Below are 17,903 nucleotides of genomic sequence, written 5' to 3' on the forward strand. Positions count from 1 at the left end.
AAGTAAAAGATATAAGAAGAAAGAAATGTGATAAAAATCAAAGGAGGCAAGATGACAGCGTGCGTTAGACTTGACAGACATGAGATACAGTATTTACTCAATTCCAACGTGCCCTTGATTGTAACGCGCACACGTTTTCCGCAACCCCCCCCAAAAACACTCGCGATAGTAACGCGCATCCGTTTGCCATGACCTAAAAAAAAGAAAAGTCCTTTACAGTACTGTGCACCTCATTCCTTCATACATAAATACAGCTTTCTCTCATTTGGAAAAAACAAAGATTTACTCCCAATGCACTAAAGTTGCAATAAACAAAAAAAAGTTGCAGTTTCACCCGAAAGGTGAAGCATCGATTACGATAGCAGATTAGTAGACAACTATACGAAAAGTAAGGATAGTAGTTTTATCGGCCATATAACCTTTCAAACATTTGCTTACTAGCTAAATTAACAAGTATGGTGTCACGCGTGCACAAGCAAACATGAACATGTATCACTCAGCGACCATGGAAAATCCTTATCAAAATGCTGGAGCGAAGAAATGCGGTAGCAGCAGCGAGGGAATCGACCTTTGTGCGGCCTCTTGCTTTGACCCGAACTAAGCGACGAGAACACAGCGCGGTGCGCCTAGATCCGTAGACTCTTGTTGCCGTCGCAGATTGCTTTCAAGATAGGGGGCCGCGCTGTACGTAGCAGCCGCCAATGTGCTGATTGCGCCAGTCCTGTACGCAAGTTTCAGGAACTCCGAACACCCGTGACGCGGCCCGATTTTCGTCCATCTCCGCACATGTGATCGCTTTCCTTTAAATTGCAGCATCGTGATGAACTCGACATGTCTTTGCAGTCGGCACTTCCATGCTGATAGAGCAAATGCACAAAATGGGAAGACGGACGATGCACTTATCTAAGCCAAAGGAAGCACTGCCTAAGTAGCACACATACTGCAGCACACGGAGGAAGCTACGGCAGCTAGGCTCGAAGCGCATACGAGGCAGCCATTTTGAAATGCAGATGGCGATATGGAAATGCAGAATCAGGGTCGTATTCGATTCTAACATGCACAAAATTTTTGGACCCGTTTTTTCGAAAAAAAAAAAAAAAGGTGCGCGTTAGATTCGAATAAATACGGTGTCACTTTTTGGTGGCTTAACTACATTTTTTTCAATTACTTGATTGAGTAATGAAACAAATTTGCTTTTCAGTGTTTGACGATAAGTTACATGTAGAATGAAAACTTACCTTGTGAAGTTTGCGAGGGTTTGGATTGTCTTGGCTATCAACGTCAGGCTGCGAGCAGCGCGTTCATCTGGATATTCTGCAATACACAAGTTGAAAAACTAATGCAGTGTAATCCACTTACAACAATCGGCCACTTACCTACGTTCATGTTGGATACCTTTTCTAGAATGGCTCAATGTGAGACATTGTCAAATGCTTTGTGTATGTCTAATGCTAACACTTCGAGTTGCGCGTATAGGTGATGGGTTAAGGATATCATTTTGTACTTGCCACAGTATGTCTTGGGTGCACAGTTTGGGTCAAAAGGCGATCCTTGTCTCTGAGAAGAGGTGGTTGGTTTCGACATAGTCAACCAGGCTATTGAGAACCACATGCTCCATAGCCTTACCAAGACAAGAGGTAAGGGATATGGGCCTGAGGTTCTCTAGACTGAGTGACTTGCCCGGTTTAGGAATGAAGACCACGCTAGAGTGCTTTCACTCTTGCGGGAGTGTACCATTTTGCCAGTGCTGATTAAAAAACTTGGTCATCATTATTATGGTAGGGTCATAGATTCCCGAGCATTTTGTTGGTGATCTTATTTGTACCGGCTGATGATGTCGCGCGTAGGCAGCTGAGAGCGGCGCGTACTTCGGTGATGTCTTCGTCTAATGTTGTGTTTTCGTCTCCTCTGTACTCTATATAAGCACCCGACTCCCGTTCTGTATTAAGATATTGCCAGATCAAAAGGTTTACGAGATCAGAATCTGTTCCTGGGAAACTGTGTATGATTTTCTGAATCCTTTTATGAGCAGCACTCTTAAAAGTGTTGTCGATCTAGCATGTGTTTAATCAGGGTCCAGGGGTTCTTTTTGCTCAACTGGCCATTCATTTTGGCCATTGAAATTTGTGGTCTTTCGGGTGTTTTGTGATGTAGGGCTTCTGGTACATGTGGCCTCTGGTCTGGTGTGCCTGCATCCCCACCCCCCTTTTTTTGGTATGGCATTCTTTGGTGCTGCTCTACAAAGAACATGGTGACTGGGTTGCAAACCGAGGAGCAGAACGCTGTGTAGGCATGAATATACAGTCGCCGACTGATTTTTCGGACTTGCTCGATTATTTGGTCTGCTTTGCGGCACCGCCATTCTCCCCATAGACCATAATGGATAACAAATGCCGAAACTTCGGACACCTTGCAACCTCTCATCGGATTTTTCGGACACTCCTTGAGCGAACTCGATCGAGAGCACCATGCACCGAATCTGACCGGTGCGTGGTTTGACTCGCTGAACGCCATTTTTGTTTTGAACGGAGCCTCCTTGCTGCCCCACGAAGTGGCGCTACTGCAAATCCCCGCTCATCATCATAGTTTCTGCCTGGTTCGATAGAGTGGCTACAGCAGTTTTGGTCTCAGCTTAGTAAGCCATGTCAAGACAATCCACCAGCTGATTTGTTTCTTTCTTTGTGCACGACGCTGCGAGCAGGCCATGTTTTTCGTTTGTGCGACTGGCGTCGGCGTGACGGCGTGGTGGTGTTTGCTTGGTGTGCTGTGTCGAGGTTGTGGTGATCCAATGCGGCATACGGAAACATCGCGTCAAGTGTCTAATGGCGCCAACAGTGCCCCATGCAGACTGCACTGGGGAATGCCTGCAAGCGGGTGCCGGGAGGCCTAGGATTTGTCGCCTTCCGATGTGCTCCCTACTGACGCCGAAAATGTTCTGCCGAGACCTGAGCAGTGGTTGCATTGCGATTCCGGACACCGTCTCATTTGACAGTTTCACAAGTGCTGACACTGGTGTGCTGACATGCACAGAACTTGACGGTGAGATTATTTGTCAGGTTTCTGCTGCAGCGCCGGACGATGACTCAGAGTTGGAAGATGACGGACCATGTGCTACGCTACCGTCGCACGAGGAGCATGTACAAGCAGTGACTGTGCTTTCAGCCACCTACAGTGACCGTACGACCTTCTCCGAGATTCAGGTTTACCTGATTGTGCGTAAATGGAACAGTGTGCAACGGCGCATTCACAATTTCTTCAAGCCTACTGCCGAGCCTGAATAAGTTCGCGGAAATAAAGGATTTCTTTTTTTTCTTAATCTGCTTTTTCGGACAGCTGCTTATTCGGACATTTCCGCAGTCCCCGTGAGGTCCGAATAAACGGTCGGCGACTGTAGTTCCAGTGTTGTACCTACAGGCTGCCTGATTGATAGCAGTCTCTAGTACAATCAGTGAGGCATATTTTTCTTTTGGCAGAATTGACCATGTTACTGAATGAAGGCTTTGAGTGTCAGTAGCCTTCCAAGTCATCTTCACCTGACAATGGCTGTGGAATTTAGGATCAGAGAGCCAGTGATAGATATGCAGCTGTTAGGTGCTTTCCAGAATTGTACTTTTGTATGATGCCTCAATCACTTCTGCAGCCAGGTGTTTTGTGCCAGCCAAAAGGGCCTACTGAAGAGAGCTCATGATGAGATTCTCTTTATGAAGGGGTGGTATGATAGATATTGTTACGAGCTATCGTGACAATATGATAATAGAGTGAACACGCAATATGCTTGGTTGTGGTTCCGAGGTGCCGACGCGCGAAATACCTAGCCGCGCAGTCTGAGGTGCCGACACGCGAAATGCCTAGCCACGGGCTCGAGGAGTCGACAATCGATGTGCTCATTCGCGCAGCCCGAGGTGCTGATGCGCGAAATTCCTAGCCACGGGCTCACGTAGTCAACACTTGATGTGCTTATTCACGCAGTCCGAGGTGCCGATGCGCGAAATTCCTAACTGCGGGCTTGAGGAGTCGACACTCTATGTGCTTAGTTGCAGAGTCCGAGGTGCCGATGCGTGAAATGCGTAGATGCGGGCTTGAGGAGTCGACGCTCCATGTACTTAGTCGCGCAGTCGGAGGCGCCGATGCACAAAATGCTTAGGCGAGGGCCCGAGATGTCCGCGCGTGATGTGCTTGACTGACGAGTCAGAGACTCCTATGCACGAAATGCTTAGCCGCGGTACGAGGATTCCATGCACGATGTGCTTGGTAAAGAATTCCAAAACACCGAGTGCTGAAAGGCCCAGCTGCATGACCGAGGATTCCGCGCGCGAATGTTGGTCGCTAAGTCCGTGTCACCGATGCTCGGAATGCTTAGCCACGGGTATGAGACATCCACAAACGTAGGGATTGGCCATCCTACTGCGATGTCCGCGTAGGGCCCATTTTGACACGTCGAGATTACGGCGAGTGGAGACTTCCAGTTGCGCGGGGTGCAAAGAACCGAGCAGACGACGCGAGCGCCGGACCAATGGCGAACCGCGCTGGAGTCACGTGGCGGGCGCGGCCAATCCCGGACTCCGGCATGACCTTCAATCATTCGCTTTTTGTGTGCTTCTTTCTGTATGGAGGAGATAGCTGAAGCGACAAATTTGAAGATGGAGAAATGCGCTATCCAACGATACCAAGATGGTGGCGCTCGGTTGCGCCGTTCCAGAGATAATGTGGCTTGAAAAACGCCGTTCTTTCTTGATTTCTGCGAAATCTTTCACCACCTTGGCTGATAAAACAAATTTTTTAGAGCACTTCTACGTGGTTTATAGGGATGATATTTCGGAGTCAGACAGGAAAAGATTGATAGAAACTGAAAATGTGATTTTCAAAAAATTGAATTTTTGGCCATTTTTCGCGATGCAAAAATGCCGCGTCCCCCCTTAAGCACCAAGCTTCCTTGCACAACCTGAGGTCTGGAAGCGTCGCCTCCATTTAGTCGGCAGATGAGATGGTCTCCTGACTTAGCGGCAACATCAAGAATGTGGCCCTGCTTCACGCGCCTGCTGCAGCTATCGAGGAGCATTGTCAGCAGAAGTCAGTGGAGTGGAAGTCGGTGCCGCATGTGCTGGGAATTCAATCATGGCATGTGTGGATGTGTACCCACGATCATTCAAGTGGACATGCGCTGTCCGCTGCCAGAACTGCCGCTAGCCAGCTGATGATTAAACCCTTTAAATACTAACTGCAAAGGATGCACAATAAATTTGTTTGAGCACCACAAGTAGGTTCGAGTTTGTTCTCTTGCATCCAAGAAAACAAAGTAGAAAACACATTCTCTGTTCTTGCCACAATAAGAAACCCCGTCAATGTTCCTTCATTTGTGGCAACCGTTGCCTTTTTTATTTTTTTCTAAAAGAGTAACTGTTAACAAACTGGAACGAGTCATTGCGGCACTAAAGCCAGCATGCTCAACATAGGCCCCTTTGGCCCATTATATTTTGGGAATAAAGCAAATGAGTAAACATAGTATCGTACCCATATTTTGCCGACATTTGCAGGCTATCCATCTAATTTTTTTTCTCCAAAATTGGAACTGGATTTTCTTTTGTAATTTTTGAAAATGAGTTTAAAAAAACATGTTGAACTATTTTTCTCTTCTCTTGTGCTTCATGTAGGAAGGGAATATTTTGAATAAATGTTGCAACGAGAAAGTTTTATGTTCGACACTTCTTCAAGTTTCTGTGTGAAATAGAAATCATGCCAAGACGTATCAAGTTACAAAAGTTTACTGATTTGGGGCATGTTTGGATTAAAAAAAATTTTTTGGGGGGGGGTTTGTACACAGCATAAAAAAAAAAAAAAAAAAAACGCACGGAACTAATTTACTGTGAAGCACATTAAAATGAGCAGAAAAGTTTTTCAACACAATGTTTTTAGTTTGCATTTAATTCGGCCATGAAATCGGAAGATATTGTGGTAAGCAATAGGGGGATGCTCGTGCCGCCACCTTCAAATATTTTTGTGGCTTGCTGGGAACACTTTTTATGAATCATATGTTCAGTTCCGGGCAGTTTGAATATTCCCTACATGACACAAGAAAGAAAAAGACAAAACAAAAATATCAAGCGGACATGACTGTTTGATCTCTTGTGGAATCACCCAACTGCAACTTTAAGGCACAGCGTTCCCTTTGTGCATGACAGGGTGCAAGTCCGTGAGCTTGTGCTCATATGCTCCAGTCAGACCGTGTTATGTGGAGCGTACCGGCTTTGTCCTGCGCCAGCTTGGCCAACTGATAGTAGCCACATTTAACTTGTGCAGTTTGAAGCGCCATCCAAAGCTAAATACGATGCAAAGTCTGCCAAGGCATCTAACCAGGAGCAGCCAGGAGCGAGCGCACGATCACAAGCATGCGTGTGGTCTGACCTTAAGTTTTGCTTGGTTTTAGGCTAGTTGAGTGTTCAAATCTAGCTGAAATTAGTGAGACCAGATGGCTACGACACCGATAAGCAGGGTAGCTAAAGTTTATTTCCTACGCGGGCGGCAGTGGCCGAGCATGCGCGATCGTAGTCGGCTTCTTCCGGAAGTACGTAATTATTATCGAAATTTGAAAGCAGATTTTTGCATACTTCAGCCTGTTTATTAAGCTTCGTCAATAAATATGCACATTAACAGTAAGGAGAAGCACACTGATCCAAACGCCCTTTTGATTGATGTCAGCTATTGGTCAATAGCAGCCTGTAGCGGCTAGGGTGGCGTTCAGGGCATGGAATCCACCAAGCCCATCGACTACGACATCAAATAGAAAATGAAGGCAAAGGGTTTATTTGGTTAGTTACATGGCTCCAGTGCAGAAGCCCACTCCATGCAGGAGCAAGTTAACGTCTCAGTTCACATCAGGACTTTCTGTCCACACTCTCAAAAAGTATCTGCCTTTAATCCCGTCATCTTCTCTAGGCGAGTCGACTATGGAATCTGAAGACTGTCCAGCAGCAAATCACCATTGACGACTCTGTTGTGATACCACGCCCAGGCTATCCATAACTTGCAGTAACTCTGCCTCGAAGAAACTGGTTTGGAATTTGTGGCAAAAAGAAATCATCCGGCGACACCTGGTCGGTTCATCGTGGCCCACCTCGTTCTTTGCACAGCCTGCAAGGTGAAAATCGGGCTGAGGGCCTTTCGTGGAATCCTGCAGCAGCCGGCTTAAACGCTGTCTTTCTTTTTCGCTCAGCCTGCAAGGTGATTTGACTCGTCTAATTAACTGCACTTATCCATTCGTTGACAGGGTTCCCTCTCGTTCATCCTTTTCTCCGGTTTCCAGGAAATGGGGGGGGGGGGCATATAGTCGTCCATGCCGCGCTGACATCGGGTTAGGAGGTGCGGCGGTTTGACACGTGGCAAACGTTCGATTAACACCCTTGGTGGTATTGAGATGTAACAAGCCACATATGGGAATCTGATATATTACTAAATAAAGCGTCCAGAATAGAGTAAGGAGCAGGCTTCTCTTGAAAAGAGGGCATTTAAGAAAAGGGATAACTTTGCGCTCAGCTTGCAAGCTCCACGCGGCGTGGATAACTACAAAGCTTGGCTGAGATGTTCACAGCAGCTTATGCGAGAAAAAGGTTTTTTATAGGTCTCGGAAAAAAATAATTTACCATTACACAAATAATATTCAGCACACATTGCAGCATACCATATTGCACATATTGAAATGATCTTTCCAAAAAGATATGTCGCAAAACAAAGAAAATTACTGGGTAACACATAAAAATTCTATAAAGGGCAATTTTGGCTGCCATTTGAAAAAAAAAACTATAAAAAAAACATGACATCTAGGAAAAGCTTAATATCAAAGGAAATTCAGAATAGAAATTTCGAAGCTAAATAACCCAGGAATAGTGTCTGAAATTAGTGTCTGAAAATAGAAATAGTGTGTGCTCAGTACGCCGCCATTCTTCGAATACAAAAAAGAAACTAAGACCAGAAACTGCTTCATGGTTTGTGCCATGCAGTGAAGCAATCGCTGGATATTGTGAAGCATAGGTGCCCTCCACACTTCTCCCACAAAACATCTGGTTTTTGTTCAACTTTGCGGTCCTCGTAACACACTTTGCAACTCCTCTTGTTAGGCATCTTCTGACCATGGTTTGATGAGAAGTTCAAAGAACATACTTCACCAGTTTTTCTGGAGTCATGCACCTCTTTCCAGGACTGATCGCTCTCAATGGAGCTGCGCAACTACAGAATTATGCGTCCAAAGTATGTCTGTTTGCATTTTCGCAGATTGTCTTTACCACGTCCTCAGCAGTGAAGGAGAGTACAAAGAAATCCCACATCGTTGTAAACTGTCTTGCGCTGCTCCGTAGTGCTGGGCCGAGACGTGCAATGGGCGGCCATCTTGGCGTGAACGGAAGTTTCTTTGCTGTCGATGGCAGCACATCATGACAAGCGAAGTAGGCACCCTGAAGATAATCAGCAGAGCTCTCAGGTCGTGCAAAAAGATCGGCAGATAAAAGTGCACAAAGAAGGAGACCGCTCAAGGCCATAAACAAAACTCGCCGGTGAATAGCTGCGAATGTCCCAGGCTGACTCAAAACATTGTCGCTGTCGGAGCTTGAATTTGCTTTGCTGTCGTCTTCGGAATCGTAACTCGAGTTCTCATCACTAAATTCAAGTGCGAGTGCAGCATATTTTCGAGTGGGACGCTTTTTTTGCGACGAAGCCACGCGGGATGACGCCATGGGAGCGATTTTAGGTAATCGCATAGCGACTCCGGTAGCACCCCTTGTCGCGATTTTACGAGAAAAGTGAAACCGAAACTCTTGGAAACTGGTTGAAAATGCCAGGTCCACATGTTGGGCATGCAGCGGACCTTCAGAAATACACTCTGGTGGAATAAAACAACTCGGACTCCAAATCAAAGCTCACTAGTCAACAGCTGGCGCCATTTTCGAGTAATCACCATTCAGCACTGTTGTACGGCTTGGCCGGCGATGTAATTTAATTCTTGACTTGCTGTGAGCCATCTGATTACAAAGTTTTGATGCTAGTATGGCATAATCGTGAGCGGCATACTTTTTTTCTTGAGCGCGGCAGAGGGTGACAGCCACGGCCCTTTTCGCTACAACATAGCATATTAGTTCGCAAAAAGATCCATAAAAAATCACATTGCCAGGGTGGAAAAATTTCAACTGATTTTGAAAGTGCAGTGCCTGCACTAACCACTGGGTGTCCTTAAGTGGATAAAAAGCGGCTTCAACATGTCAAAATTACCAATTTAAAGCCTAAATCACCGGTGATCGATTTGAATAGGCATGGTAACGAAAGAGTTAAGATACAATAGTCAATTCTTATACAAAATCCAAAATATCCACACATTCCTAGTTTACACATCACTAGTGACAATGTATCACCGACAAGCTCAACAAGAACATGCTTACTAACTTCCTGTATGTTAAGATTGATCTACTTCTGCACAATATCCAGAAAGACTCAAACACTACGGCAAATTTTCTTTGAGGAATTGCTTGTTATAAAAAAAAGTAAAGCCAGATCGATGCATTGGAAGCTGTCAAAACAGCGAAGCTTTTCAAGTTTGAACTCGTGTTTAGCGCGATAAACGTGCCAAAACCACTTTCTGATTATGAGTCACGCTGCAGTGGAGGACTCCGGAAATTTCGACCACCTGGGGTTCTTTAACGTGCACCTAAATCTAAGTACGCAGGTGTTTTCGCATTTTGCCCCGAAATGCGGCTGCCGTGGCCGGGATTCAATCCCGTGACCTCATGTTCAGCAGCCCAACACCATAGCCAGTGAGCAACCACGGCGGCTGTGCACACTCTTCAGTTGCACAAGGTTGCGATCAAACCACAGTCTACCCCACACCTTGCAGCTGTAGCCACACTCACGGTCGAGCAATTCTCTTTTGAACTGTCCACTGGCAATCTCTGTGTGAGGAATCTCGCCGTTGACATCTCTGCTCGGCCTCCTACTCTCAAAGTTGGGGTTAGCTTGCCTCTGCTGGTGCTTGGCTTGGGTTGCCTTCTCTTGAAAGTGGGGGCTGGCTTGTCCCCAGCGGTGCTTGGCTCACGCTTCCCCTTCTTGATCATCAGCGGTAGCGGCTTCCCTCCACTGGTGCTTTGCTTGCAGTTCTCGCTCTCGAAGCTCAGGATTTGTGAGACGTCAGTGCTGCCGCTCGCGCCGAGTGTAATCCATGGGGCGAAAGGGCGCGCACCGGCGAAGCACCTGCTCCTATACCGCTCTCCTCCCCCCTCCCCCGGCACATGCTCCAATTGGTCCACTCCCATCCCAGCGGGGCCCCACTTATGCCCTCGGCGTGCCCTCTGGCTGTTAGCTCCGGAACTAGCCCCCTTTGCGGTACAACGGACGGTGAACGGCAAAGGCTCGACTTAGAACAGCTCCGCTGTTAAAACAATGCCCCATTACAATCAAATTCCACATACTTGGTCTTTTGTATGTACCAGTAGGTCATTTTAGCATCACACTATACAGCAGCGCATTGCTCAATCCATTTGAGGCTTTGTTTTACTCAATGTGTGATGAATTACCACAGTGAATCATTTAGCTGAGTGCATTACACCTTGAGTTTTCCAGAAACAAAATGTGAGTAGTCCAAATTTCACCACCGGAAAGACAGGCAATAAGAAAAGATGCCAAGTCTTTCCACCTTCACAATGTATGCCAATACAAGCATGCCAGAAATATAAAACTGCATTTAACTTGTGGCGGCCAAAACATTCCTTCTTAATGGCTTACCTGGTGCAAGGCCAAAAAGACTTGGTGACAGAATGGCAGGACACAGGCACCGCAGGAAGATGGAACCACTGATAAGGTTGTCACAAAGCTCCTCTTCATGAGTACTACCTCCGAGTCGTTGGCGGTAGCCATGAAATAGCATGCGAAGGTCCCTAGACCAGAAAACAAGTATTTGCTCAATATTGTGCCATTCTTCATGGTTTGAATTTGTCATGAGTCTAACAACGCCAGGTGTCCGTTACCTTGGAAATGAATGTGCAGACTGAGTAATTCGCTGCCATGCTTGCTGGACTCTCTGCCGTAACAAAACTTGCTGCCGCTGCAAAGCACCACTACCACCACTCACTTTGGCTGGATCAACCTGAAGAGATCAACATCATAATCAAAACTTCAATACTGCTTGAAGGTATGGGACCATCATTATTACAGTTTAGTTATGCCACCTTCAGTTGCAAACCGATCATTTAATTAATTAAACTCTGGGGTTCTACGTGCCAAAACAACAATATGATTATTAGGCACATTGTAATGGAGGACTCCTAATTAATTTTGAAAGCCCAGGCTTCAATAACAAACACATGAATATAAGTACATAAGCCTTTTTGTAATTTACCCCCATCAAAATGCTGCCACTGCATCCTTGTACGAACCTCTTAGCTGAGCAGCGCAATTCCACAGCCTATGGGCTACTACGGCGAGTTAATAGTTGCAAACTGTTCACAGGCATGTAACGCACTGAAGTTACTTAAATTTCGACTAGCTTACTTAGAGTGAGCCTGGATATTTAATATTATTACTGTAGCACACAGCAGCAATGTCCCCTTGAAAACCTCATGTAAATGTTGTGGGGATGCTCGACTTGCAAGCGTCCACAGATGATATTTTCCCTGCATGGCTCTTGCGTCTCCTGTAATCCGGCTTCTCATTGTAGCTTAGCAAAGGCGGTGGTTGGCATGGTTGCAACATATTACGAGAGATGGCCCTAGTGTTGTGCTGCTAATGCCGCCTAATGGCAGGGTTAGTCGGGCGTGACAGGGAGTAAGCTTTTCCTGTATGGCTTGGGGTCGGCAAGTGGCATGGACGTTCTCCGCATGCGCCAATCCATGCTTCTGCGAGACCAGCTTGTGAGGCCTAGGAGCAGCATACCGTAATGAACAAACACGATCGTTCGAACGTGCCACAGTTCGCACGACTGTATGTGCGAACGACCAAGCATTGGTGGCCAGCATGGGGCAAACATATGCACTCGATATCCACTCACAATGAGTTAAGACTTCCTAGATTGTTTGGCATGTTCTGTGGATAGCAATTCGGTTAGCAGGTATTAGTGTATGAAAAGTGCAACAAATGCCTTTGTGATTGTTTGCACTGCTGTGCTGTCGTTCCTTTGTCCCAAGAGCACGTGTTAGACCCCCACATCTGGCGCCCAATGTGGGGCTCTTGGGGCATCGGACGATATTTTCGACAGTTTTGCTAAGTTTGAGACGACCTTTGTTTGAACCGATGCGTAGGCATAGCGTGCATTTTGATCACTAGCATTGGCGGTGTCTTTTATCAAGCGAGGTGACGGTTGCTGTAGCGTGTTTGAACTTCTCAACATGCTAGGCCTTTTCGCAAGTGTTTTTAATGACATTCGTCAGTACGAGAGCTCCGTGGTCTGCATCCTGGGAGAGCGAGGCTTAGCGCCCATGAAGCATTGGCAAGCCTGAAGCAACTGAGTACGGAAGCCTCGTGGGTGGTCCGAGTTTCTTATGTAAATAGCGTCTCCATCTTTTTGACTCAGGAATTCGCGGCTCTGGGAGCCGGGTGGCCACAGGCCCAGGTGCCGCTACAGGCTGTCTGGTATTGCAGCCTGGCACCGGGCGTTCTGACACTGTCAACTTGGATGCTGTACACCGAGCGGGGTAAAACCACCTCATGAGCTGATGTCTCCTCGCGGCTGCCTGTTTTGCGCTCATTTTAGGTGCTGTTTTGCAGTAAAGCTATATATGGCTAGTCAATTCGTCTGTTTGTCCGTCTGTTGCCTGTACACCAAAAACTCCTCCTGTGCAACCACACGCGCATGCGCGAAATAAAAGAGAGAGGCGTGCGATTGGCTGTGCCAGTAGCGACGCCGTTGCTCTCCGTCACAGCCGAGCGTGCGCAGCAGTTTCTCTCCAGCTCCGAAATGGGTAGGCAACGCATCATATGTACTCCTGAAGAGCAGGCAGCTTTCAATCAGCAACGTCACGAGCAGAACCAGGAACAAGCTCGTCTATGCCATGGCTGATGCTGCAGCCTGGGCACAAGAACAGGCTCGTGCAGTCGAGCGCACGCAGTAACTGCATACCGAGATCCGGCAGCCTACCAAGCCGTCGTTTAATGAACCGTCGCAATTAACCCAGTGATAAACACCGGGGCCGCACATTTCAGCTTTGCTGGTTAACTATCTGTACGAAGTGCTCAGGCGGGGATTTTTTGGATGCTGGTTGTCGTCAGGGTAGTGACGCATTAGGCCTAAGGTGTTACGAAGCTGCCTGTAGCACATGGAGGGACACAACCTCGTGGACCATGGTGTTTAGGTGTCGTACTTCATTCCCCTCATTCTAGTTAGCCTGGCACGAATTGAAATTACAACTCAAGAAGCGAGCCGCCCGAAATTTTGATAGCCGAGCTAAACATTGTACCACGTGGGTGATGTGCATTAGAATTCATCTCCCTTGCACTACTTAGTTTGTCCAGTGCGTTCAGTGTACGCAGCATGAGCGGACGCACCCCAGGTTTGCTGTCACCTGCAAATTATCTGCGCTGCTGCTCCAGACTACGATTGAGCCACCCCAGGCAATGAAGATGCCTGTGGCCAGTTCAGCGCAGCGACTTCAGCAGCCGTATGTGTCTGGCTCTCAAACCTTGGCGGCTGGGAAAAGAGCCAGCATTTACCAACACTTACTGTGGCTCTTGCCAGCAGGGCGCGTCGGTGCGAGCAACGCTTACTCGTTCTGACTAACACGTCTGCCATTTCCGAAATCCTCGCCTGCAGTTGTGCCATCGAGTCTGCAGAGCTGCTGCTGTGACCAACAGATTTCAGTGATGCACCTCAGAGATATTGTCAGCATGCATGTTATGGACAGTGCGTGGACATTTCCTCGGTGTGGCCACTGCTGCATGTACTACTTCTTGTTCATGAAGCAAGTGTTGATGGTAGACTGTGTGACATGTTTTGGTGGAGTATGTAGTGATTTAAGGTTGGGGAATACGGGGACGCTCAACTCTCACGCATCCCCCGGTGTTATTTTTCCCGCATGGCTCTCGCGTGTCTTGTAATCTGGTTTCTCCTTGTAGCTTAGTGCCGGCAGTGGTTGGTGTGGTTGCAACATATTACGAGGTATGGTGCGCGTGTTGTGCTGCTAATGCCGCTTAACGGCTGGATTAGTTGGTCGTGACAGGGAGTAGGCTCTTCCTGTTTGGTTTGGGGTCAGCAAGCAGCAAGGACATTCCGCACGTGCGCTGATCCCTGCTTTTGCGAGAGCCTCTCACGAAGCCTAGGAGCAGTACACCGGAATGGATGAACACGATCGTTAGAATGCACCACCGTTCGAATGACCGTACATGCAAATGACCAGGCATTCGTGTCCAGCGTGGGGTGAACATATTTGCTCGATATCCAGTCGCAGTGAGTTGGACTTCCTAGATTTGTTGTGCACCCATTGGCATGTTCTGTGGATAGCAATTCGGCTAGCATGCATTAGTGTATGAGAGGTGCAATAAATGCCCTTGTGGTTGTTTGCACTACTGTGTTGTCATTCTTTTGTCCCAAGAGCATGTGCGAGAACCCCAGAATGTATATCAGTGTTGGGGGCATGTACCTGCCATCACATTCAATACAAAAAACTATGCTCAGCATCCTGCCCTGTAAAGTGCATCTTCACTCCAAACTTTTTGCCACTGGAATTGCCATGATTGACTGCAATCACTTCTCATAACAGAAGACTTGTCTTAGAGGCACTCTGAATTCCATAGCTGGTCTACTCAGTACATGAAGGGACACTAAAGAGATATATTATTTTAGCTATATTCTTACATTACCCGCTTACAATTCCACACAATCTACTATTATAGTGAAAAAAGGTTTGGTATGCTATAAAAGATGCAAAAACGAAAGACTGTAGGTAACACCATGTTGATGTTCCAGCACCAGCTCACTGTGAGGTGGATTTTGACAGCGTCTGCTCGGGCCCAGTTAATTTTTTATAGGTAGAAATTAATTGCATTGTGCAACTGATATCTGTTAATTTGATGTTGACAGGACCATCAAAACTGATTGCATGATCTGGCGGGTCGAATTAAACCAAATGCAAAAAAAAAACCTACAAAACACAGAGCTTATTCATTAGGCAATATTTTGCCAGATTCTAACACACCCCCAAATCAAATGTGTACTTGCTTTCTATGTGTCCAAAGTAGAAAACAAACATAGAGGTAACATTAAAGCTCTTAAACAATGTGCACCCATATTTTTTAGCAAGAAAAATGGCAAGGGTCTAATATGTATGGCACAGTGGCAGCCGGCTTCTTAAAAGACAGTTTTAGTATAGCGTACGCTAAAAAATAGCGGGTCGTCACTGCGCATGCGCTGAACGCTAAACGAAATAGCGGGTATAGCGGGCGTACGCAACACAAACGAGTTAGCGTTAGCGTTTTTGTGTGGTTTGCGGAGTTTGCGGGAAACATGGCGGCGGTCCCGGCTGCCCGCTTCGAATTGAATTTGGCGTTGCTTTTGTAAAATGCGCTTCGTTCGTAGCAAATGACTGTGTAAACGGCTTTCGCTTAGTCTCAGGCCGCTTCGACGACAGAGTATTATGGATAACTTCGTGGTGTTTTGGAGATCGCTTCTCGTTTCGAACGAGTCTGAAGCCTAACGAAAGAAACATTCGAGATGTCAGCGCCACCTATCGCTACAGGCGCGAAATAGCCGCAACGACGGCATATGGCCTCAGAGATGCGAAGATATCGTCGGCCAACTAAAATTGTAGAAAACGTGCGCTGCTTAGCGTATGCTATATAATAGCGTATAGCCTACGCTATAGTTGCGTACGCTAAACTAAAACTGCCTAAAGTCAGCTTCGTCGCATCATATTCAAAGTAAGCTTCACCACAATACAGCTGTTATGCGGTAAAGCATACAAACGCCATGACTGTGGATTTTGGTCCAATTTTCATGGGGAGGGGGGGGGGGGGGGCAGGCATGCGATAGAATTGGGTATATATCGTAATTAGACATTGTGGGCTATGGTTATTGCTAGAAAATCTTACTAGGGCAGGCCAAAAAGAGATATCTTTGACAGGAGATGACTTGTGTTCAGTGCATTCACTGTCTCCTATGCACTGCCGAGAGACACTGCCACTAAACGGAGCGCTATTAGGGCTACCACAGTGCATACATGCTGACTGATTAAGTTTGAATTACCTGGCAAAGACTAATTTTAGGAATGAAATAATGAACATTTGGGCCCACAGATATGCATGAGTGCTGGTTGAGGCCTTAAGCTGGGAGCGAAGTAACCAAAAAATCGAATTAACCGGAGTTGAATTAACAGAAGTCTACCGTATATCAAAAGAACCAAAGAATGAACCTGGCAAGAATAAAGAAGATTAACTGAGCCATCCAGCAGCCTCAATATGACAAAATACTTAAATATAAAGGTGATGTCACGCTCACAAACACTTTCAGTACAAAATTCAAGACAGAATTTTGATGTTTGTTTTCTTAAACCAATTACCCAAATTGACAAAAACAGTTCTGAAAAAATATTTTATCAGTCTAATTGGTTTAGTGTTTCTTTTTAGTATCTCTTCAAGACTGAAGACACCTTTCAACTTTAGCATGCACTATAACTAAATAATAAAAAAATAAATAAAGTGGCTGGGCAATGCTAAAAGCAAATTATTTTTCCTCACAAAATGAACAAGTTCCATGCCTAGTGCCATCACCATGGGAAAGCTGCACATTTTATGCGCTCGCAAGCTTTTATCAGCATATGAGGCATTGCTCCACATAGGTTTATGTGGCATGCATGATGCCCATCATGTCCATAACAGCCTTTTCACAACAGTTTTTAGGTGCTTAATGACTGAAAATTCCTTTGCCATGCACAGCTGCTGTGCCTTGCAACCCAACATTGGCTCCACTGCACTGTAAAACATACTATGAGTGCATAATTAGGACGGCGCAGGCAGCACACACACAGTATGAAGAGTTCTGCTACTCAAATCCACATACAGGGTCTGTCCTAAACCTTCCCGGAATGATTTTTGTAGTTGGCAACGCCGCCTGGCGGGACGGGGCTTCGGCGGTGAAGTTAGTGGGGGATCTAAGCTTCGAAACGAGACTGGGCTCAGTTCAGTTGCCTGCGGGCAGTTGTTGAGGCAGGTCACACTCCGTGCAGAGGTACCTACTACACCCTTGCTGAGAAAAAAAAATGGACCAGTGTTTGGAGCAGCGTTATGCAATCAAGTTTTGTATGAAACTGGGTAAAAACGGGGTGAAGATGCTTGAAATGCTTGGGAAAGCCTACGGTGACGACGCGATGAAACAATGCCAAACTTTTATGTGGCACAAGAGGTTACAGGAAGGTCGCGAGTCTGTCAACGACGACGACCGCTCGGGACGCCCGTCGACATCGCGAACGGATGACTCGGTGCAAAAAGTGTGTCAAGTTTTGGACAAGGACCGGCGATTAAGTGTTTGGATTATTGCAAAGCGTGGAATACCCAAAAAAATCGTTCATCGCATTTTAACGGAAGATCTTCAAATGAAAGAAGTCTGCGCAAAAATGTTGACAAAAGTCCTGACGAGTGAGATGAAGGAAGAGTGTTTGTTGAAGTGCCAGGAATTGCATAAATACTACAAAACAGACCCAGAATTTTTGGACAGAGTGATCACAGAGGACGGGACATGGATTTTTGAGTATGATCCCGAATCAAAGTGCCAGAGCAGCGAATGGCACACCACAGAGTCTCCTCGCCCGAAAAAAGCAAGGTTGAGCAAATTGCAAATCAAGGCAATGCTCATTGTGTTTTTTGACAGAAAAGGTGTGGTTCACAGTGAATTCGTGTCACAGGGACAAACAGTCAACAAGGAGTTTTACTGTGAAACGCTCAAACGG

The 17,903-nt window shown here is 46.5% G+C and overlaps 1 protein-coding gene across 5 annotated transcripts in view; it reads right to left on the bottom strand.

Annotated features, from left to right (window-relative positions):
* The window catches only part of raskol (Ras GTPase-activating protein raskol), a 199,175-nt gene that overhangs the window by 91,447 nt on the left and 89,825 nt on the right, over positions 1-17,903 (bottom strand). For all 5 annotated transcript variants that reach the window (XM_075699424.1, XM_075699434.1, XM_075699442.1 and 2 more), the window contains 3 exons: positions 11,001-11,119; positions 10,759-10,910; positions 1,239-1,314 (listed from right to left, as the gene is read on the bottom strand). In XM_075699424.1, the coding sequence (XP_075555539.1) occupies positions 1,239-1,314; positions 10,759-10,910; positions 11,001-11,119 (347 nt within the window). The remainder of the gene's footprint in view (positions 1-1,238; positions 1,315-10,758; positions 10,911-11,000; positions 11,120-17,903) is intronic.

The sequence above is a fragment of the Dermacentor variabilis genome, chromosome 1, assembly GCF_050947875.1.
Source record: "Dermacentor variabilis isolate Ectoservices chromosome 1, ASM5094787v1, whole genome shotgun sequence".
NCBI classification, from domain to species: domain Eukaryota; kingdom Metazoa; phylum Arthropoda; class Arachnida; order Ixodida; family Ixodidae; genus Dermacentor; species Dermacentor variabilis.